Below are 22,435 nucleotides of genomic sequence, written 5' to 3' on the forward strand. Positions count from 1 at the left end.
TAGAGGGGGGGGGGGGGGGGGGGGGGGGCATAAGCCTGGAGTAAAATAAATAAAATGGCTACATTTGATGAAAATTTGAGTATGAGCTGCCACATATAGTCACTTTTACATTTGCGAGTGGATATTTCCATTTTGTGATCGGTCAGTGGTCAGGCTTTTCTCAGTACATCTACCTTTTCTGCTGTCCAGTGTATAGTACCTTAATCCAGGTGATTTGCAGGTGTGGGCGTCAGTGTGCTCCCTGCTCAGTGCTGTTAGTCTGACTCATCACCAGGCCAAGCCATCATCCTCATACTTAGCTTTAAGCCCAGCTGTCTCCCAGCATGATCACACTGGTTACCAGGGACACGCATAGCATTAGTAGGCTCTACGGTGCATGAGTAGCAAACCTCACTCAGCAAATGTGAGTACATTGCGCACAATTAAATGGTTTTTAAATCAGTGAAGAGAAAAATCAGCACCGCGAGACAGGCGGGCGATGATCTTGATACCGTGTTGCTCCTTGAACATGTTAGTGGTCAATTTGAACCTAAAGCTGAAGGAAGCACATGGACGACACAAGGAGCAGATAGATTTGTTTGCCTCCAGTGCATCTGTCATTTTCTGCGCCAGGAAAAGCTAATTTCACTTCCTCTGTGACTCAAAGTAAATGCAGCTCTGTCTCACTTAGAGCAGAAACATACAATTATGGAGGAAGCACACTTGATGGGTTGTTTAAACTGAGCCCTAAATGCCACCTTTGACAAGTCTGCAGGGTCTCTTCTATATGATATCTAGCTCTGTTTTAAAATGTTTTATTGACAAGTTAGTCTGTCAGAGAAAAAATGCTTCACAGATCAGATTGTCAGCTCAGTGATATTAATCAATAATGCATGTAATGGATCTATTAAACACACAATTGGCATCCAAATGTAAATTTTCATCAAGACTAGAGTAATAGATATCAAAATACGCATGAAGAAGATGGACATATTCCGGAGAGAAGTCGTTTAAAAGCGGGTCTCTTGATGGACATAATGTTCTTTTACACTTTTATAGCTTTAATTTGTAATGAAGTTGTACTCTCTGATGTCAAATAGCTTCGTTTTCTCCTATTAGAAGCTGTTGGTTAATTTTTTATGTCTGCTTGCCTGTGCCCATCTTTTCCCCATGACAGGTCCCGTCCAGGTTGGGGCTCTAAAATATCCTCATTTGCATGAATGTAGGCCAACGTGTGTGTGTGTGTGTGTGTGTGTGTCTGTGTGTGTGTGTGTGTGTGTGTCGGGTTTTTCTTTTTTTCCTCCCGTCGTTGGGAGTGGCAGTACAAAATACTGAAGTGACCCAACATTTATCTCTTGCGTTCTTGTTCCTTACTTGCACAACATACCAATGCAGGTCAGTTTTTGTGATTTGATTTCGTTTTGATGTCATCTGGTGAGAGCTGAAAAGATTAATCCATTTGCTTGTGGACAGAAAAATAATCTACCATTAACTGTGTTGATAATTGGTTAATTGTTTGTCATTTTTCAAGCAAAAATAGTGAAAACTTGCCAAACAGTGTCTAGTTCCAGCTTCTCACGTGGGGATTTGCTGCTTCTGTTTGTCATGTATCATTCAAAGCTTTGGCCTGTCGGATGAACAAAACGAGACATTTGAAGATGCCATCTTGAGCTCTTGGACGTGGTGATCGCCATTTCTCTCAAAGCTCTTTTGATGTTTCTTTGATTAATTGTAAAAGTAATCAGCAGATTAATGAGAATAATCCTCAATCGCAGCCCCATAGCTCGTATTTTTTCCACAGTTTGTTCTTTCAGTTTTATCACCTGCATATTTGTATCTATTTCCTTTTTCACTTGTTTGTGCACCTAAACCACCTGAATGAAGAAAAACAACAAACACACAATAGTACAAGTGAGAGATTCATTTAGAGCTGGTTGGTTTTTTTGTTAGCTGATAGACAGAAAACTGTTTTGATGGCCAAAGTCTTTTAAGCTTATTTTTCTGTAAACAAAACAATCAAACACTTCCCATTTCCAGCTTCGCAGTTGTGAGAATTTGTTGCTTTTCTTTGTCTTTTGTGATTATAAACAGAATACCTTTTGGGTTTTGACACTTTTAGGACATCAACTTTGGCTTTAAAAAAAAAAAAACAACAAAAAGAAAACTTTTTCTTAAATTTCTACACTGAACAATAATTATGCCTATCAAGAAAATAACTGTCAGATTAAGTAATTAAAACCTTAGAGGTAGGTGTGGTGGTGGTGTTGATAGCGGTGAGAAGGCGGGTTTTAGAGGAAGGATGGGTTCGGGCATTTCACGTTGAGACACTCGCCCACAGCGTGGTAGTGTGGCAGCTGAGGAGGCTATATATAGGTACAGCTCTGTTTTTGGTGAAAGTGGAAGAGGAGGACCTCGAACTCACTGAGCTGCACGCGCACACACAGAGTAAAATCCTTTCTGTACTACCTGTACATGCAGCCAATGAGCAGAAAACAGAGAAACGCATTTACAAATCCGTGCAGTTCAAGACTGAAATCTGCAGGTATAAATGCATTGAATTTTGTGTCCTCAAAACAAAAGGCCTCAGAAGTCTTCAGTTTTATTTAGTTAAGTCTTAAAACTTTTTACCTGGCAGCTGTAGACAGCAATGTGAGGTTCAAGATGTTTTTGTAACTAATTGTGAGCTGTCAGAAGATGTTACACACCTATAAACTTCAAGTGTGATTGTTACAAATGTTGAAATTAATTAATGCTGTGACTGTGAATTAATAGATGTGTTGATTTAATTAATCATCATTAAGAATTACTGTTGTATACTGCTGGGAAGTACTGAAAAAATGTGAGGTACTGAAATCTAGGCTGTATTGTCTGTACTGGTATGATGGTGAAATCGGTGTTGAATAGCATAGTTTGGTATTAGGTCTTAACTTGCGCTACAGGAGACCTATAAAATGTATTCGCTTTGTTAAAGGTCATTTTTTGTGTGAAGATTGTTTGGAAAATGTTTTGATTTAACTGTATAGTATCCTTTTTTTTGGTTTATGTTGGCTGCATTTTATTCAGATTCTTTTTGGACATACAACAGAATCTTATGTAAACACATTTTCCTGCATGTGAAGTTTTCAATACACATCATCAACACAAAGCACCAGTATGGAGGGAAAAATTAATGCTGAATTACCATTGAGTTGCACTACACTTGAAAATGTTGTAGTGTGCTTGTGGCACATAATGCAAAGTTATACACACAATATGTTGGGCTTGCCAGTTTGCAGCATAGCACAGAGCACTTGGCATGTCTTTTTTGCTATCAGCAACAAGGCCAGTAGGGCGAAGTAGACTGAATCATCAGATGATTTTAATCCAAGTCATGACAAAGAGCCTCAAACATGCAACAATGGTTTCTTATTTAAGACTGTGTCATAAACAAAATGAGTTAGAAAAGCTGAATGATGTTACAATCAAGCTAATGGTTTGTTTGTATGATGGAGGAGGAGCAGCAGTGGGTAGGCCTGATAGGGAAGCAGGGGAGGTGATTTGGGGCCCAGGCGACATGAGGGCATGTTGGGAAGCGTGTTTTCAGGAAGCGATGGGGAGGGTCCCGATTGTCTGTGTTCTCGCGCTTCACTTGCTAACTGGAGCGTGTGGGTGCATGGAGTTCAGGAGGACCCCCGCAGTCTCTAAGCTCTCCGTTGACAAAAGCATTAAGCAGCCTCCTCCAACCTTCTTCAGTAGCACCAACAAAATATTTTTTTAACTTTGTTTTTTATATATATATATATATATATATATATAGTCTTAAGTATGCTGACTTCTGTCAGAGCAAAGTATTGTATGCGTTTCCTCTTTGTAGATTTTGACAGAGCGTCCCAGGGCCTCCTTCATTCCATGTTGATGTAAACGAGTAATGTTGATGTGTGAGAGAGATGAGTCATTATCAGGTTTGCTGTAACTAGAGGCGGCCTGAGGTCACAATTACATATGTGCTGTTTTTAAACTTGTGATTAAAGCGTTGCAGACATTGTGCGCCTCTGTTGCCAGCAGCTTTTTTTATGCTGCTGTGTCAGAGTCACAGGCACCACACCTGTGTTTTGACACCTGCACGTGCGTATAACTGTATGTAAAGTGTAATGTGGGTGAGATGCATGTGTGGCGCATACTGTTTGTAACGGTAATCCCAGACTCTCTGCGTGGAACCCCCCCCCCCCCCCCCCCCCCATATGGCCCTGCTGTCTCTGTCTGAGAGGAGCTGTGTCTTTGTCTCGGCGTGAGGGGTGGGCACCCTGTGTGTCTGGGTGGAGCTGGGGGCGGGCTGAAGGATAATTGGAGGTCATTGTTTCGCCAGCCCCCTCGTTGACCCATGTAGGTCAGGGGCTGGAGTTGCAGATCAATCAAAGCGTATATGTGCGCCTCTGGGCTGTGAGGCCATTTCAGTGCATTCAAGCAGGTGTGATTGACGAGATGGTTTGCAACAAGCTTGGCGTTACGCCGCACGCGTTCGTCTTTCAAATCTGATGTTTATTAAGAGATGAACGCACACTCTCGCTGACGCCACCCTTGTTCCGGTACAAAATAAATGCCATACATGCTTCGTTTTGAAACTTGGTGTAGGATCTGTGCATTCTTTACTAGACTCTGGTAAACTAGCTTTCACTGAGAGGAGGAAAAGGACTAATGTATATATTCACCTTTTTAACATAAAGACACTGATACTCTCGCTAAGCTGGGTTATATTGATTGCAATGCCAATAAATGTCCATTTGAACCCTGAGCTGGTGCTAATCATTGATTTTCCATGTAGAGAATCATTATGTAACTGTTGTGATGTTGCATATTAAATATAACCCCCTTTTTCTCTACCTTCTCTCCAGGCCCGCCCGCCCCTACCTCTCTGTTTCAGCCTCCGCGGCGTCCCGGCCTCGGCACGGTGGGGAAACCCATCCGGCTCCTTGCCAACCACTTTCAGGTGCAGATTCCCAAGATTGATGTCTATCACTATGATATCGACATCAAGCCTGAGAAACGGCCTCGGAGGGTCAACAGGTAAAACCTCAGATAGTTTTTAGCAGTAATTATTTTTCATGTATCTTAGGTATTTATGACTTTGAAATGCCAGTTGTATCTGTAGCCAATATAACCACATACTGCCCAAGGAGAAACTTGTCTCTGAGGTTTTAGATTCTAGTAAGAGCAGAAAAGAGAAGCATTTACTATATTGCAGTATGAAACTGTATCCCTATTTGTGTTTACATGGTCTCTAATATGTATGTGTGTGTGTGTGTGTGTGTGTGTGTGTGTGTGTGTGTGTGTGTGTGTGTGTGTGACCATCCTGTTGCCTCTGCCTTCCAGGGAGGTGGTGGACACCATGGTGCGGCACTTCAAGATGCAGATCTTTGGAGACCGACAGCCTGGCTACGATGGGAAGAGGAACATGTACACAGCACATCCACTGCCAATAGGGAGAGACAGGGTTGGTGTCTGAAACACTTCAACATTCACACAGATTCATGTCTTTTAAAAACTGTGTGTTTTTCAACATCCGCCTGAAAAATGCCCAAGAATATCAAGACGTTTTTTTCATTCAGTTATGATTATGTGAATTGGTAAGTGTTTTTATAGCACACTTTTCTGAGGATATAATTTCTCAGCTATTGAAACTAGTCATTTTCAAATAGTCTGGCTGCTGCATTATGAGCAATGGATGCTTTAATTAGGGAAATTCGTGTCTGACCTCTAAATAATACATTTCTCTCTTGGAGCCTTTCTGTCTTTGACTCTGAACCTACAGAGACAACATCAGAATACTAATGTTAAGATACAGTAAATGGAAAAGTCAGTGGAGCTGTTCCTTTATGTGACATTTAGTTGTCTGTGTTTGGCCTTTGACCTCATCTCTGTAAATGAGAAATTCACCACCAGACAGAAAAAGTAAACATGATTTCAAAATACATTGTAGCAATAGTAACCAGAGCGAAGTGGAAGTGAAGCTTCCTTTTTAAAAAAAAAAAAAAATATCTTCATGTTTGGCAAAGGCAATAAATGTAACATTAAAAAATCATTCACATTTCTACAATAATGAGAATTACATCTCTTTCCTTCATTAAGAGAATTTGTTTTACACCTGTTGACTCGATGCGGATGCACTAATGAAATGTTTTAATGCTGCCTCATCTTTTGTCATTTCAAAGGCAAATTGATCCACCAGGGATTCTTAGGTGTTGCTGTCTTCTTTCAATTTACTTTGCTTTTGGGTTCTCATATCTTTCCGTCATCCTGTTCCTCACTCAATGTTCTCCTCACTCGTTTTTTTTGTTTGCCTCACTTCCTTTGTCCTTTTCCCCTCCTTCTCTGTCCTCGCCTCCCTGACACTCTCTCTCTCGCTCTCTCTCTACTCGTAGGTGGATCTGGAGGTGACCCTGCCTGGCGAGGGGAAGGATCAGACGTTCAAGGTGTCCTTGCAGTGGGTGTCCGTGGTCAGTCTTCAGATGCTGCTGGAAGCCCTGTCAGGCCACCTTAACGAGGTCCCCGAAGACTCTGTTCAGGCTCTGGATGTCATCACACGGCATCTGCCTTCCATGAGGTATCGCGATTCGTCCATCTGTGTCTTTTTAACTGACACATCAGCCACATTTTCTTAGACAGATTTATTGCTTTTCATCTTGAATTTGTCTGTATTACTTAATTTCCTGCTGTCACATGTCTCTCTGATCAAATCAAATCTAACTCTGCTATAGGTTTGTCTCTCCACAGTTCATTACAGTGCTATTTTTTCAGGGAATTGACTCACATCAGCTTTTGTCACATTAATGCAACAATTGAATTAATCTTCACATCATCTTACTTCAGCTCACACACCAAATTTACTTGACACTACTGCATTATGAGAAACTGTCATATATATCTTTTTAATATGGTATTAACCTGGTGTTTGTCTTTTTGTGTGTATGACTAAACTACTAGATGAGTTCTTGAAGCAAAAACAATACAAGCATCTTTCCCAGACTTGATTTCATATGCATTTTATGCAGTTTTGCAAATGTATGGCATGCTTCAAGTGTCCAGTTACACCAAAATTATTCAGTTCACTTCATCAAAATATTTTTTACTGTAGGCTGTTGAACTCATATTTTATAGCATAAACTGGGGACATGAATGAATATTTTGCACCTGCCACTCCTGGAAAATAATGATGCTCTTATAAGCTGCAGTAAGGTTGTTTGAGTCCATGTTAATTTATCAGTTATGAAGTGGGATAGTGGCCATAGTCAATGTTGTTTTTCTGTAACACAAAAAAGATCTTAATTCCATGACGGCAGTCTTTTATAGAAATAAAATGGGGAAACTTTAGTGATACTATCTGATTTTAGAACTTGTGGTCTCTTAAGCAGAACGCTGGAATGACTCAGTCGATGATGTCAGTCATTGACCTTCTGCGTTTGTGCACACAGGTACACTCCAGTGGGGCGTTCGTTTTTCTCCCCTCCGGAGGGCTATTACCATCCTCTTGGTGGAGGTCGGGAGGTGTGGTTTGGTTTCCATCAGTCTGTCCGTCCTGCCATGTGGAACATGATGCTCAACATCGATGGTAAGACCTTCACTGCTGTGGGGGGATTTTAACTTTGCTCTGAATCCATTCATAAAAACAATCACCTTGTGTGTGACTACACCTACTGTGTTCTCTCTCTGGTTGTTAGCTCATGTACGTTTTAACTAACTGATATGATGAGTCTTTTTGTGTCTAATGCCGCAGCCTCTGCCACAACTCAATACTCTGCTCAGTAAGATTTAATGTGTTTTCTATGTGCAAATAATGTCGTATCTCTTTTACCCCACAGTGTCAGCCACTGCTTTCTACCGTGCTCAGCCTGTGATAGAGTTCATGTGCGAGGTGCTCGATATCCAGAACATCAACGAACAGACCAAACCACTGACGGACTCGCAGCGTGTCAAATTCACCAAGGAAATAAGAGGTGGGCACTCGTTACCAGCACACACACACACTACACACAACTTGTATGACTCAGTGTGTATTCAGTTCACCACAGAGATTACATGTAGGTGTGAGCCTGCGAGGCACACGCATGTTTGTTTTTATGCAGTGTCAAAGAAGTAAAGAAACTGCACCCACTCCTGACACATACTCATGGCTGTATTTTCACTGCTTAATCTCCACCAGTGCTGAGGACTTGTTTCTTAACCTTGGGGAAGAAAGGATTAACAGAAACTAGAGAGTCTCACATCAGAAAATACGTCCATGAGATTCACAGAAGTGTTCACATTTAATTGAATGCAAAAACCACTGCTGTTTGAAGCATCTCTGGTCTCTTCTTGTCTTCATCTCTGCTATTGTTACTGCACAAAGAGCCACTAAAGTAACCTTGCAGGAGCTACTTGTATTTTTCAGAGGCCATATTTTCAACGATAGACACTAGTAAACTGTCTGTATGCTCCATGTGGTTTGTTTAATTGAGTTATGACAAATGTCTGAAAGGAAACTGCAGAGAGCTGTAAAAACCCCTCTACACAACTGGCTGCCCTGTCAGCATTTATCTTTACCATGGCCTGAAAATGCCTGCAGAGGAACAGAGGAGTACAACTGCAACCAGCTAGATTCAAGAAAAGATATCAAAGTATTTGAAATTGCAGATGGTGAGAGATGGGTCCTGCACATTTTCATCATTTTCCAACGTTTTCTTGTGTCTTTCGAGCAGGCTTGAAAGTTGAGGTCACACATTGTGGTCAGATGAAGAGGAAGTATCGTGTGTGTAATGTCACTCGCCGACCTGCCAGCCACCAAACGTAAGTACCGTTCTTGCACTCCAGGCCAGTGTTGTATGTGTAGGTAAAAGTCATAAGATTGTGAAGGATATCAAATCTATTCACAAGTCATGGTCATGTTTTTTCCTTTTTTGTGTTATTTTACACTCTCATACGGAGTCCATGTTCCATTTATTCACAGGTTCCCCTTACAGCTTGAGAACGGCCAAGCCATGGAGTGCACAGTAGCTCAGTATTTCAAGCAGAAGTACAACCTGCAGCTCAAGTATCCACATTTACCTTGTCTGCAAGTGGGGCAGGAACAGAAGCACACCTATCTTCCCCTGGAGGTGCGAAAGAGACTGTTTTCAGACGTTCTCCCTTTTGGTGATTTCCCGCTGTTGTTCCTTTCATCTGATTGATTATGTGTAATTGCTAAAAAGTTTCTTTTTTTTTTTTTTTTTTTTTTCCTGCTCTGTAGGTCTGTAACATTGTAGCAGGCCAGCGCTGTATCAAGAAACTGACAGACAACCAAACATCCACGATGATTAAAGCTACAGCTCGCTCAGCCCCTGACAGACAAGAGGAGATCAGCAGACTGGTGAGTGTCGTTTCCCTCTTGGGGTTGGAGCAAGAAAAGCAAGTAGATCAGCTAACGTCTAGTTTAAGGAACTGTAGGTTTGAAACTTTATGAGAAACGTAGAAGAATATTCTGCTTTAATGGTTCATGTAAACTTTTATGTCCTCCTTCTCCTCCTCACCCTTTTTTTCCCCCCAGGTCAAAAGCAACAGCATGGTCGGGGGCCCAGACCCTTACCTGAAGGAGTTTGGCATCGTGGTGCACAATGACATGACAGAGGTGACAGGGCGTGTTCTCCCAGCGCCCATGCTGCAGTATGGGGGCCGGGTGAGTACAGACACAGGGAGGGACTGTGGCAGGGTGAGTACTGGGCAGGGGCTGCACTCTGGGGGCGCGAGTCTGACCGGGAACGCACGGGGGGGGGGGGGAATCATGTAGTGAATGCTGGGTCATGGGGCAAGATCCAGGTTTAAAGGGGCTCCTTAATCAGAAAGATGAGATATTTATGAGCTAAATGATTTTTGATAATTGGATACAGTTTTATCGCAAATGAATTGAGCGGTGGATTTTTGAGCCACAGCTAATTAAACATTAATGCATATTCAGAATGGTTAAAAAGAGGCTGCTGTCTGAAGCAAGGTTTATGTTGCACTGTATTCCCATTACATGCAAGATTAACTTGAAGTTTGTTTGAAGCGATTAATTCAGGTGGTGACCAGATCTGGTATTCAATTTTAAAATATGCAGAACTGAAAGATCTGGAACTTGCCCTTTGTTATAATCCTTTGGTGCATTTCAGCAGTCTGTTCAGTGCGTGCATCTCCTTTTTAAAACACTCTTTCCCTTCACTGACACTGCTTGTAAACATGTAAATGATATTATGTTGCACGTAGACGAGGGCTTGGCTTTTCACTCGTCACATTCAGTAGTGTCAAAGTAGGTGGAGGAAATGAGACAAGGAGCTAGTTGCTGCAGACTGCTGAGATTCACCCTCTGAATCTCAAATCAGCCGATCCAGACTGTATGGTTCACACAGAAGAGAAGTGTAAACATTTTAGAGCAGACCTGTATGGACCTGAAAGGAAATCATTTGCATCCAGCTTGTCAACAGAAGACGTATCTGGGAAAATCTTTTATCCATTTTCCTGCAAAACTCTGACTCTTACATTAGTACGTTGTTATAAGATGTGAGCGGCTGCATTGAGATTCAAGGATTGTGTGTGTAAGGGGGGGAAAATGAATGTGTTGCCAACAGGAGGACGATAAGACTCAAAACCACCCAGCATCAAAGTAAAATGTGTCTGAAATATTCACTAAAGCTCGTGGAGTAAATCTGACTTTATCTCACATCTGAAAATCAAAAGGTTAATATAAATACTACAGGGGCTGGAATATAACTGTCCAATCAGATACAGCGTTTAATGATTCTGCTAAGACGAGATGAAACTTTTATGATCCCTGTGGGGAAATTGGTTCCCTCTTTGGCTGGTGCTCTGAACTTCACTGAAAATTGTTCCTCAGAATAAAAGAAGTTTCTTGCTTGAGAAGGAAAAAAAAAAAAAAAAAAAAAAAGAGCACTTATGCGCCACTGCCGAGATTAAATCCCACTATTGGCTGCCTGAACTATACGCTGGTTAATTTAAGATCCTATCACAACACTCCCTCTCTCCCTCTCAAAGACTTGGCCACTTGCCTGCTGGGATATCGAGTCTAATCGGCTTCCGGTGAAATACCCTTAAATGTAGACTGAGAACTTTTCCCATTTCTGTGATCACTTGGTATGAATGAAACACACACTCACTCTTCATTTTGTTCAGTGGCATGCTGGTTGTTGATGTACATACAGTTGCATCAAAGTTTTCACTAAGAGATGAACGCTCCCTGATGAGACTGTATGCACAGACTGCGATGGGAAAGGCTACAGTATGTTTGCTGTGTAACATGCACTGTGATGATATGTTTTATATTGCTGACGATCATTTATTAGGTAGTTTTGAATCCTGTACCTATGATCACGTTAAAGACTTTTGAGACAATCTTGTAATGAGATGGAGAAGCTCTTAACTTTTCTTGGCACACTCAAGTAGTTCACTGTGGTCACTTGTTTTGGAGAATGAAAGCTCTTAATGGCTTTTGGCAAATCTTGTTAACTTAACTGAAAGCCACTGCATTTTGAATTTGTATTCACAACCAAACCCGGACGTAGGAGCACTCACCTAATGATGTCTCTTTGAGTAGATGCAATCCACTTGTTCGCTTCGCCATAAAGCCATAAATCCATAAATCCCAGATATTTACATGCAATAAGGAAGTGATCCTTTCTCTTGTAAACAAGCCTCACAATGGATGTCTTGTGCAGAATATCAGACCTGTTTATTACATCTATACAATATTAGAAAAATCTGAAACTGGTACGAATATATCAAGTACCAGTGAGGACCCTTTCAGTGTGTTTACAAGACTTTGCTTGTGCACAGTCTAACAATGTACAGTGGGGCTGGGTGGGGTTTTAATACATTATGTTTGTTTGCAAATGGAAGGGAAATCAAAAGTGTGGGTTGGGCTGTAGTACCTTTTGTATTGGTTCATCCAACCGGGGGGTTGACTAAGAGAGTAGGGACTCTCTCCACAGAATAAAACAGTGGCCACGCCCAACCAGGGCGTGTGGGACATGAGAGGGAAGCAGTTCTACGCTGGCATCGAGATCAAGGTCTGGGCTGTGGCCTGCTTCGCCCCGCAGAAACAGTGTCGGGAAGACCTGCTCAAGTGAGTCATAGACCTTTGTCATATTATGTTGTTGAGACTTGTCTCAGAAATGTGTTTAACAACAAGAAGGGAAGGTGACAAAAATAAGGCAAATACAGTTGATGCACATAACAAACACACACACACACACACACACACACACACACACACACACACACACACCCCCCCCACACACACACACACACACACACACACACACACACACACACACACACCTTGTTGTGGGATGGCAGCATATCGGTCCAGCCTGAAATATCTCACCTACTAATGTATACATGGCATGACATTTTAACACACACACTCATAGTTCCAAGGCAGTGTATCTTAATGACTTTGTTGATCTCCTGACTTTTCCTCTGGTGCCACCAGCATGTTGACATTTGTGAATCAGAGTGAAATGTCTTGGCAGCTGTGGGATGGATTACAGTGGAATTTGTTGCAGACATTTATTATCACAAAAAACCCTCACAATTAATGACATTCCCATCAGACGGTTGCTCTACCGCACTTTTTTTTTTTTTTTTTTTTAATGTTACTTTGCATGTCAGCAAATGTTAAGATGCTAAAATACCGAATTTAACGACGAGAAAAGAAAAATGTTTAACTTCACATTTAATTAGTGGAATAATACAAGAATGGAGGAGGCACAGGACTTTAACCATTTCTGTATTTACCAAGACAGCAGTACACAAATTGCTTTTCACTTTATTTATTTATTTTTTTACATCAACCTTTGGCCAATTATAACATTTACATCACCCCAATTGCTAAATATCAGAAACACATTTTAACTCTTAATGTTGTAATAATAAAATGTTCTAATAATGTTAGAGCCTCTATAGGTGATGGTGTAGCCGTTGACTTATTATACTCTGCAAATACAATGATCTTGCATATATTTAATAAATCTACATGTACCTGCTGTTTTGAATTTTTTAAGATGGTCTCTGCTTATGCTCACACTGCTGATACACTGCTGACTTCTAATGAGCTTTTAATGCTTGTCACTAGGAGCTTCACTGACCAGCTGCGAAAGATCTCAAAGGATGCTGGGATGCCCATTCAAGGCCAGCCTTGTTTCTGTAAATACGCCCAAGGAGCTGACAGTGTGGAGCCCATGTTCAAACACCTCAAGATGTCTTATGTTGGTCTGCAGCTGATTGTGGTCATTCTGCCTGGAAAAACACCCGTCTATGGTAAGGAGCCGAAACTGAAGAGGGTCTCATGTGTAGGATGAGCTTCATTTTTTGACTCTACAGGTAATTACTTTTTCAGCTAAATTTCTGTGATATTGATCTTGGTCACTTCCGTCTTCATCCGCAGCTGAAGTGAAGCGGGTGGGCGATACCCTCCTCGGCATGGCCACCCAGTGCGTGCAGGTGAAGAACGTAGTGAAGACGTCCCCTCAGACCCTCTCCAACCTCTGCCTAAAGATCAACGCCAAGCTGGGAGGCATCAACAACGTCCTGGTGCCTCATCAGAGGTCAGCATGGACTTTGTACTTTCCTAGTTGCAGTCCAGATGGGAGTCTCGAATGCTTCTTGGGTTTGAATGTTGGAGATTTCTGAGATGCTTACTGAATATAAATAGTCCCCTGGAAATCATGTGGTAAAGAGCATTCTGAACTGAAGTATTAATCTGCATAATTTTCATATAAATTTTGCAGTTCCTGGCATTTACTCAGTCTGGTGTTTCTCTTCTCAGAATCTTGAGGAGTAAATATTTGGTCGGCATTTAACTTTTGTATAATGATATTTGGATCTTTTTGTCCTCAGTTTTCTTCCTAGTCATGCTGGTTTTGGTTGACACTTTGCACCACAGCACTGTAAATCATATTCTCACTCAGTCTCTTTTGTGTGCGTCCTGTTCTCGGTCACAGGCCCTCTGTGTTCCAGCAGCCGGTCATCTTCTTAGGTGCTGATGTGACACATCCTCCAGCAGGTGATGGGAAGAAGCCGTCCATCGCGGCTGTGGTGGGCAGCATGGACGGCCACCCCAGCAGATACTGCGCGACAGTGCGTGTCCAGACGTCGCGACAAGACATGTCGCAGGTAACGTCTCGGCAGGACATGTCCCAGGTAACTTCACGCTGTTTGTACTTAATAGTGAGAGTGAGCTGAAACAGTCAAAGGGTTTACTGACTAGGTTATTGACAGAAAATATTCATATTCTGATAATTTGATGAAATTTCAAGCAAAAGTACCCAGTTCGAGCTACACAAATATGAGGATTTGAGACTTTTCATTATCATATATGATCATAAATTCAATATCTTTTGACCTAAAACTGACATTTGGATTTTCATTCTGTCTAGAAGATGATCATTTGTATTAATTCCTAAAATCTGTCAATTGAGTTTGAATCACTTTGGCATGTTCCAGCCTGCCGCTCACTGCTACCTTATTTATATCAATTTTAAGTATTTTCTTTAATCATGTCAGTTTTAAACTCAGTTTTATGGACACATCTCTTCCATCAAAGTCTGATGGATCCATAAACTGCAGTTTACTGTGTTTTTTTTTTGGTTTTTTTTGTGAACCTCCCCCTTCCCCCTTTTCTTTCTTCCATTCTGAGTCTAAATCAGATGTTATTGTCTCTCCAGGAGCAGCTCTTCAGCCAGGAGGTCATCCAAGACTTGACCAACATGGTGCGGGAGCTGCTCATCCAGTTCTACAAGTCCACGCGCTTCAAGCCCACACGCATCATCTACTACCGTGGCGGCGTGTCTGAGGGACAGATGAAACAGGTGAGAGATTGGCAGTATGTAGCAGGAGTTTTAACACATATTTTTATACTTGTCTGAAGTATATTATATTTTTGGCATTTTGGTGTCCAAGTCACTAAGTGTGAGTCATTATGCATAGGTTACCTTTCAAGTGTATGCATGTTTTTGTGTATTTTCAGGTGGCGTGGCCAGAGCTCATAGCCATCCGCAAGGCATGTATCAGTCTGGAGGAGGATTACAGGCCGGGCATTACCTACATCGTGGTCCAGAAACGTCACCACACTCGTCTCTTCTGCTCTGACAAAGCTGAGCGGGTCAGTGGGAGTTCACTCTGCCATGGCGTGTTCATGTTATGATTTTCTACTGTACAACTATATGTATGAACTGTCATGTCACTGATTGCCCACTACAGGTTGGGAAGAGCGGTAATGTCCCAGCCGGCACCACAGTGGACAGTACCATCACACACCCGTCCGAGTTCGACTTCTACCTGTGCAGCCATGCTGGGATTCAGGTGAGAGATACGCTACATAGAATGGCTCAACTTGATAAGAATTCAAATGCAACTTTGAATTATTTCAAAGCTGATAAAGAGATGTGGAGACCTGGAGAGAGCTGGAAATGTTGCAGGGATTTTGCACAATAAAATAAAATTATGGTTAAAGGCCATTATTTCAGTGGAAATTGTCTTCAGGGCTACGGCAATTTTGCTCTGTGGTTACCACAGTAATGATGCTTAATAACAATAAACGGCGTGATTGAGATGCTTCTTTGACCCATCAGATGGTTTGGCTGTTATCTAAAGTGATACACTACCCACAGATCTTTTCATAAAACATTTCTCCCTTTTTAAATTTAAATGTAAAAGATGGCTGTAAAAAAGCAAAAACAAAAGAGGGTTACACTTGCAGTGATTTGTAACGATACAGCACATGACTCCTGATCAGGAGAACTCCTCAGTTCACTCACTGACAAGCCTGATCTGAACATTTCAGAGTGTAGGCCACCTCATCACACTGCGTTTCATGAAATCATCAGGACACTATTGACATGTAACTTATTATGTCGTCGCCCCCCCCCTCAGGGAACCAGTCGTCCCTCCCACTATCACGTCCTGTGGGATGACAACTGTTTCACGGCCGATGAACTGCAGCTCCTCACCTACCAGCTGTGCCACACCTACGTCCGCTGCACTCGCTCCGTCTCCATCCCAGCACCAGCCTACTACGCCAGGCTAGTGGCTTTCCGAGCCCGCTACCACCTGGTGGACAAAGACCATGACAGGTAAGGGATTCCTGGATAGTTGTGGTTCAGGAGAGCTCATATCTGAAGTGTATTAAAACTAGAATAGTAATCCATCTGTGTGACACTATTTGAAAGGCTGCTTAGAGGAATGATGTATCGAGAGGCATTTGTATCTTTGCTGGTTTTTTCAGTAATGTGTCATCAGACAGTGTATACACATCTCAGTTTTTAAGTCCGTCAATCAGGACCCTCCTGGAGCTGGTGAATGTTATGACGTCAACCACTTAGTTTTCACCTCTCTACTGTTCATTTCCTGCCTTTTTGTGATGTGATATCATTCGTGATGGAGTAGGGGGAGTAAACGCTGCCTTTCTCTATATTCCAGCGCTGAAGGCAGCCATGTGTCGGGCCAGAGTAACGGCCGGGACCCCCAGGCGTTGGCCAAGGCAGTTCAGATCCACTATGACACCCAGCACACCATGTACTTCGCCTGAACTAGCGAACACGTCAGCCAGTCCATCCGCGGATTCCCCTTCTATTTTTTTTTTCTGTCCTTTTTTTTGCCAGTCTCTCTCTTCTCCCATTTCTCTCTCTCTCTCCTTGTAGTCTGTCTCTTTCTCTTCACACTCACTCTACATTTTCTGAATCTGCACCAAAGCAGCTCTTGGACAGGAGAATCTGCTGTGTCTTGATGTCCAGCAGTTTCTGTTTTATGGAACAATCTCCAACCAGCGTTCCCAATTGAGCTGCCTTTCTAACCAGCAATCCAGCACTGTGAACCCCGAGGGTTCCCAGTGCACAAAAGGAAAAAAAACGAAAAAACAAAAACAAACCATACACACACATACTATAAGTTGAGCCATTATTTTTTAGTTTGTTTTTGTTTTTTCTATTTGAATGTCTGCACTCTTGTGTTTGTAAAATACACTGAGCAAGGGAGTGGATTGACACAATCTGTCAGCACAGCTCTTCAGCTCTCCCAGCTAAGCAGGACTCTTATCTACTTTTACCTCAAAGCCCCTTTGGGCGAAATCTGTCACAAGGTCTTGGGTTTATTGGGTAGTGGGGAGGGAACTCTACATGAAAAGAGATGGAGGGGAGTTGACCTTTTGAGAATGATATATATATTTTTTCCTTTTTATGAGCGTGTGTTTTAACTTTTTCTCCTTTACAGTCTTTTACAAGCGAGGTGACCAGGGTGTCCATGCCCATTTATTACTTTCCTCCCATTTTAACAAAGAATACGCAAGTCTGTGTGTGTGCATGTGTGTTTGTGTGCGTGTGTGTGTGCGTGCATCTCTGTATATACATGTACTGCTGTATGAGTGTGTGTTTGTGTGTTCACGTGTTTCATGGCAGGCCACTGAATTGTAAAGGGAAATCAAGGAGATAACTGCTGTAAATGCCTCAGATTTGTTTTTATATTCACACATACAGTACAAATAAGCATATATTTACATCTATAGAGCAACTTTGAGACATATGACTTAAACTGGCCTCATAGAGGCTGGTGGTGGGTATTTGTAGCAGTCCTGGGTCACTTATTAATTGAAATGCTTTGAGTTACATTTTGAACGTCTGTGCATCAGTACAAGATGTGTGGGATTTGCACCTTTGGGAGCCAGCTGCTCCTTCTTGTGCCTCCAAAACATCATTTTGAATCCCAGGAAAAATAAGTGGCTTCATCCATTTCAAGTAGTAAGTGAAGCCAGGTCTGATGTGTAGCAGTAGTAACTGTGGTCTGGCCTGTGACTGGCTCAGTATTGGGACCTGTTGATGGCTGAAGGCATTAGACACAGAGTATGGTCTTATCAGCCTTGCTTTCTGTGTGGAAAAAGCAGGATCTTATTTTTCCTTGGACCTGATTATCCGAAAGATTATATGATGACGACACAGCTGGACGTTGCGTTTTTATTTGAGTTTTGTAGTTTCAAGGGCCGGAAACCAACGTAGTTTTTTGAGGTCTCCTTTGCTAATACTGGCCAACTCATTGCACTGACCCGGGACGCTAGGCAAGCAACAGAGGGCACTCTCAATCTCTCTTACCTTTATGCATTTATACATATGAATCAACAAAGCAGATTTGTAAAAGTTTAATATAAGATGTTTTGTGGTTATCTTAAAAACTGTTGTTTTAGAATTAGTAGTTTACCATTGATGTTGTTGTTGTTATTGTTGTTGTCAATGTTGTTACTATTGTGATGAAATTTTAAGGATGGCAGCAAAGCCAGTTATATAGTTACTAGTGCGACTTCAGGAATAGACTTCGGTTGTTGAGCTGCAGGTTAAGGAGTAGAGCTTTGGGTTGGAAACATTTTTTGTAGCATACTGGCTTATGGTGAGAAGAAGTAGGCCCCAGGATGGATGAATTCATGCTTCCTCTGTAGGTTCTGATGTGAGTAAAGGTTAGCGGCAGATTTAAGGTGTTGTGTAGCACTCCAACTGGTTAGACAGATCTGCCGCGGTGTTCGTCACTCAGCTGATATCGGTTGGTTTTGATCAGATAGTTGGAGACAATCAGGGATTGTAATTGGAATGAACCTAGATTAAGCGATTTGTTAAACGGTTTGCGATAGGCAATGAGTTGAATTTTTAGACTTTTTAAAAATGGTTTCTATTACTCTGTGTGTATTTGAAGTATACCCATCTTAAAGTCTCTACTATTTAACAGTGTTTTTTTCCTATTTTTATGCATTTTTAACACTGGATTAAATGAATTGACAATAAGCATAAGCACTGCCCTTGGACCCCCTGTACAAACACTCAGCAAACTGTTGCCAGAGGGAAAAAGATAGTGATGTGACGTGGTGACAGTTGCACAAGTGGTGCCCCCTGGTGTTGCGATTGGATAAAGATGCAGAACAGAGATTTTGGAGAAATAGTCGGCGTGCACGCCTCATCAGGGGGGGACAGCTCAGTGAAAACCCTTTTGTAATAAACCACCCGTAAAGCAGCAGGTTTACTATGAATGAGTTTGAGCACCTGCCTGTTGAAGACGTGGGCGCTGGCATAGACCGAGAGCAGAGAAGCAGCAAATGAGGAGGACAAGTGGAGGGTGGTGGGGAATAGGGAGGGTGTTGTCCAGGCATTGCATGCAATAAGTTTTACTCTGTTTAAAAGGGGCAGATCAGTTTCTCAAACATGCACTAGTTTTACCAAGCCAAGCGGGCTGTGATTGAATATTCATCTGGCATCTCTAATAGGGAATGATTTGATGTTTTAAATCACATGATTTGATCATTGAACTCCAATCAGATAAATGATCACTCCCTGTTTGTAACATGACATTGCAAAGCAATATAAACCCAGTTCTAGTTTTCAAATGTGGAAAAACAAAGCTATAATTCTACTCATTGTGGTTGTTGGTCTACTCTCGCTATTGTGTCTCTGTACTTTTATTTTTTTAATTTTCTGTTTTTCATTTGCTTGTATCAATCAGTGGGAATGTGCATTTGGTGGAATAGTTATGTAGGCTTTAGACAATTTTCTTTTAAAGTAACAAAATTTAGACTTTGCTCGCCTGCATGCCAGAGTATTGTCCTTTTTTTTTAAAAAAAAAAAGAAAAAAAACCTTTTTGGAATCATATTTATTATGAGAGAAAAAAATATAAATGCTTTTTTTTTTTTTTTTGGGTAAATGTTTATCTACTTAGTGGGACTGTTTTAGGCTAGCAATATTTGTCCAGTCTCTCTAAGGTGTGTTTTAAAGATTCCTACACAAACGTCAGTAATTTGGGAGGTACAAGCTGTTTTCTGAGGTGAGGGGGGGGCCGGTTCTTTGCGTCGTGTTCAAATTCAAACGAGGTACTTTCTTCAAACCTGGACCCGTTAAAGACCGAAACCCCTCTCCTCTTTGCCAGGTTACCGTAGCGAGCATCCATTTTTGTCTCCTCGTTCCTGGAATGTACCTGTGGCCACACCTTTTGATGGGGGTGGGGTGGGGGGGGCTCTCCTGTCTCCATGGCAACTCTGCTGACCCCTCACAAATGCACTTCCTCTTTGTGAAGGGGTCTCCGTGGCATCAGCGGAGCAGGATTACCTCTTTTTAACCTTTTTAAAAAAAATAAATAAAAAAATCGGTAATTCTTTCTGTGCCCCGATAGAAAGAGAGCATGAATTATTTTTTAAATTCCTCTCACTTTGATATATTGTTATATCTTAACAGATTTGTAATTTGACATTGTGTATTGTGTATTTTAATTTTGTTTTATTTTCCCTTTTTGGTTCCTTTTTGGGGGTTTGTTACAGCTCTGCTCTGTTTCTTTTTTTTCTGCTAGTGGTCTCTGAAGCTGTGTGTGATTGTCTAATAGCAATAGAACCGTAGAATTGGAACATTCCAATTCCGTGAATGGAACGTTCCAATCCTGTGAATGAACGGAACCCTTTCTGACCAGTTGTGAGAGGGCGGGGCATGTTCTAGCTCCACCCACCCACCCCACCAGCAAAGGGCCATTCACTCACTGTTATTGCTATTATGTGACATGTTCAAATAAATCTTTTTTTTTTTCTTTTTTTTTTTTTTTTTTTTAGCCTGCAGGGAATTCTTGTGTTAATGTGCAAAGTAATAAATTGGTATTTTATGCCTATAACACGGTGTGTGCGTGTGTGTTCTCATCATTGATGACAGATGGCACGTTGTACTACTGAAGATGGTCTCTTACTGGACGTCCTCTATGGAGCTAGCTGACCAATTAACACCGAGGTGTGTGTGTTTTGTCACTAGATGGCATTCTTTACCAAGGTAAATGGGATCACATGATTACTGAGAACAGTAAAACATGAATGATGTAACCATTTCCTGACCTTGACGGTCATCGCATGAAGTGATCACAGCACCTTAATGATGCGTTTTTTTTTTTTTTTTTTTTTTTTTTTTTCACACAAGTTATTTTATTAGAGACTTGTTTTCCTATCGTGTTAAAACTATTTTAAGTGGTCATGTGCACATCCACCAAACCTCAGGTGCTGGATACAGAAAGATCCATGATACCTGCACACACCACAGCTCCCTTTTTATTATCACTGCTTCAACCAGCAGGTCCTCTTCAGGCAACTATGTACAAAAAATTATGTAGTATAAATATTAAGTTTCACATTCAAGTCTTGGGATAGTTAACAGTTGCCAGACACAAAATCTTTCACTCAACTTTTTTCTGAGAACTTCAGAAATGATGGTGTGGTTGCTGTGATGGCAATGCCTCCTCCTTCTGATGCCTCAGGTAAAAGAGTTCATGCAGTCAGCAGGTATGACCTCTCTGGACTAAAACACATTTGCCATAAATTCTGTATTTTTGGGTGTAAAATGTTATCAAAAAACACCAAACCTCATTTCCCCCCTTATGTGGTGATATTATGACATACATAAGTTGTTTTATTGGGAATCTAAACTATTTATTAAAATGCATAGAAGGCTGAAAGATAGTGCAAGATAAAGTGTAATTTCACTACAATCCTTTTCTGCACTTGTGCTCCTACACACACACACACACACACACACACACACACACACACACACACACACACACACACACACACACACATCTGTCTATCCTATTCACACAGGATGGCCATCATTGGTATGTGTCGCCTTCCTCTGCCTCCCTTTGTGTATCATCTCCTCTCTCGTTTCCTGTGTCCCGGCTGGTTGTCATGACCACCGTTACCAAGGAGAGCGGAGGCTACAGAAGAAAGGGAAACCTGAACCACAGATCTTGATGCCGCGATATTTAATTCATCGGCACAATGGAACACCAAGGTTCAGTGTGATGCAGATTGAGTGAGAGCGGTCTTGGGTAGAAGGGAAATTTCTGAATTGGAGACAAAGAGCTGCTGTCACATCCTTCTGTTACAGAAAGTATTTTTTTTTTCTCCTCTAGCTGTTTACTTAACAATATATTGACAATAACTATAATAAATGACCTCATATTTCAAACCATTTATGTTTCGGCCACAATTTTGCCACACTTCATTTTAATGAAATAATTAAGATTAAACACAAAAAGCAATGTTGAATAAAGTGTCAGAATTCTGGGTTGAAACCGTGTCATAATACAGAGGCGAGTGACTTTTTTTACCTGTAACCTGTGTGTTTCTCTTGTGGCTTTTCAGCATTTCAGCCTCATTGTTAAAGGAACCGTGAGCCTGCTTTGTAAAGCTGTTTCTCCCTCTCAATGCCGTTTCAGACAAAAAGGGCAAATGGAAGCTAATTTTTGTGAAAGCTCCTTTAAAATACATGAGTTTGTGCGGTATGAAGCAACACAAATGTGTGTAATCCCCATTGTAGAGGCCTCCCCCATGTTGTCTTTGTTAAGTGATCCACCTACAGACACTGCTCCATCCATCCCTCCCTCCTTTTGTTGTCTCACCCTCTTTTGCCCTCTCCC

The 22,435-nt window shown here is 41.6% G+C and overlaps 1 protein-coding gene across 4 annotated transcripts in view; it reads left to right on the forward strand.

Annotated features, from left to right (window-relative positions):
- The window catches only part of ago4 (argonaute RISC component 4), a 23,128-nt gene extending 2,480 nt beyond the window's left edge, over positions 1-20,648 (forward strand). The window contains exons 2-19 of one of the 4 annotated variants that reach the window (XM_023429079.2): positions 4,851-5,022; positions 5,329-5,449; positions 6,378-6,559; positions 7,428-7,564; positions 7,815-7,949; positions 8,691-8,778; positions 8,939-9,086; positions 9,218-9,337; positions 9,515-9,676; positions 11,934-12,082; positions 13,094-13,278; positions 13,406-13,565; positions 13,962-14,160; positions 14,685-14,828; positions 14,987-15,121; positions 15,220-15,321; positions 15,892-16,091; positions 16,438-20,648. In XM_023429079.2, the coding sequence (XP_023284847.1) occupies positions 4,851-5,022; positions 5,329-5,449; positions 6,378-6,559; positions 7,428-7,564; positions 7,815-7,949; positions 8,691-8,778; positions 8,939-9,086; positions 9,218-9,337; positions 9,515-9,676; positions 11,934-12,082; positions 13,094-13,278; positions 13,406-13,565; positions 13,962-14,160; positions 14,685-14,828; positions 14,987-15,121; positions 15,220-15,321; positions 15,892-16,091; positions 16,438-16,546 (2,648 nt within the window). In that variant the 3' untranslated portion in view covers positions 16,547-20,648. The remainder of the gene's footprint in view (positions 1-4,850; positions 5,023-5,328; positions 5,450-6,377; positions 6,560-7,427; positions 7,565-7,814; positions 7,950-8,690; positions 8,779-8,938; positions 9,087-9,217; positions 9,338-9,514; positions 9,677-11,933; positions 12,083-13,093; positions 13,279-13,405; positions 13,566-13,961; positions 14,161-14,684; positions 14,829-14,986; positions 15,122-15,219; positions 15,322-15,891; positions 16,092-16,437) is intronic. The other 3 variants (XM_023429081.2, XM_087180057.1, XM_087180058.1) reach the window with 3 other exon arrangements.
- Positions 20,649-22,435: the final 1,787 nt, after the last annotated feature.

Source organism: Seriola lalandi, unplaced genomic scaffold (genome assembly GCF_002814215.2).
Source record: "Seriola lalandi dorsalis isolate HSWRI2012SDOR001 ecotype SW California unplaced genomic scaffold, Sedor1 jcf7180002054887, whole genome shotgun sequence".
In the NCBI taxonomy this organism is placed as follows: domain Eukaryota; kingdom Metazoa; phylum Chordata; class Actinopteri; order Carangiformes; family Carangidae; genus Seriola; species Seriola lalandi.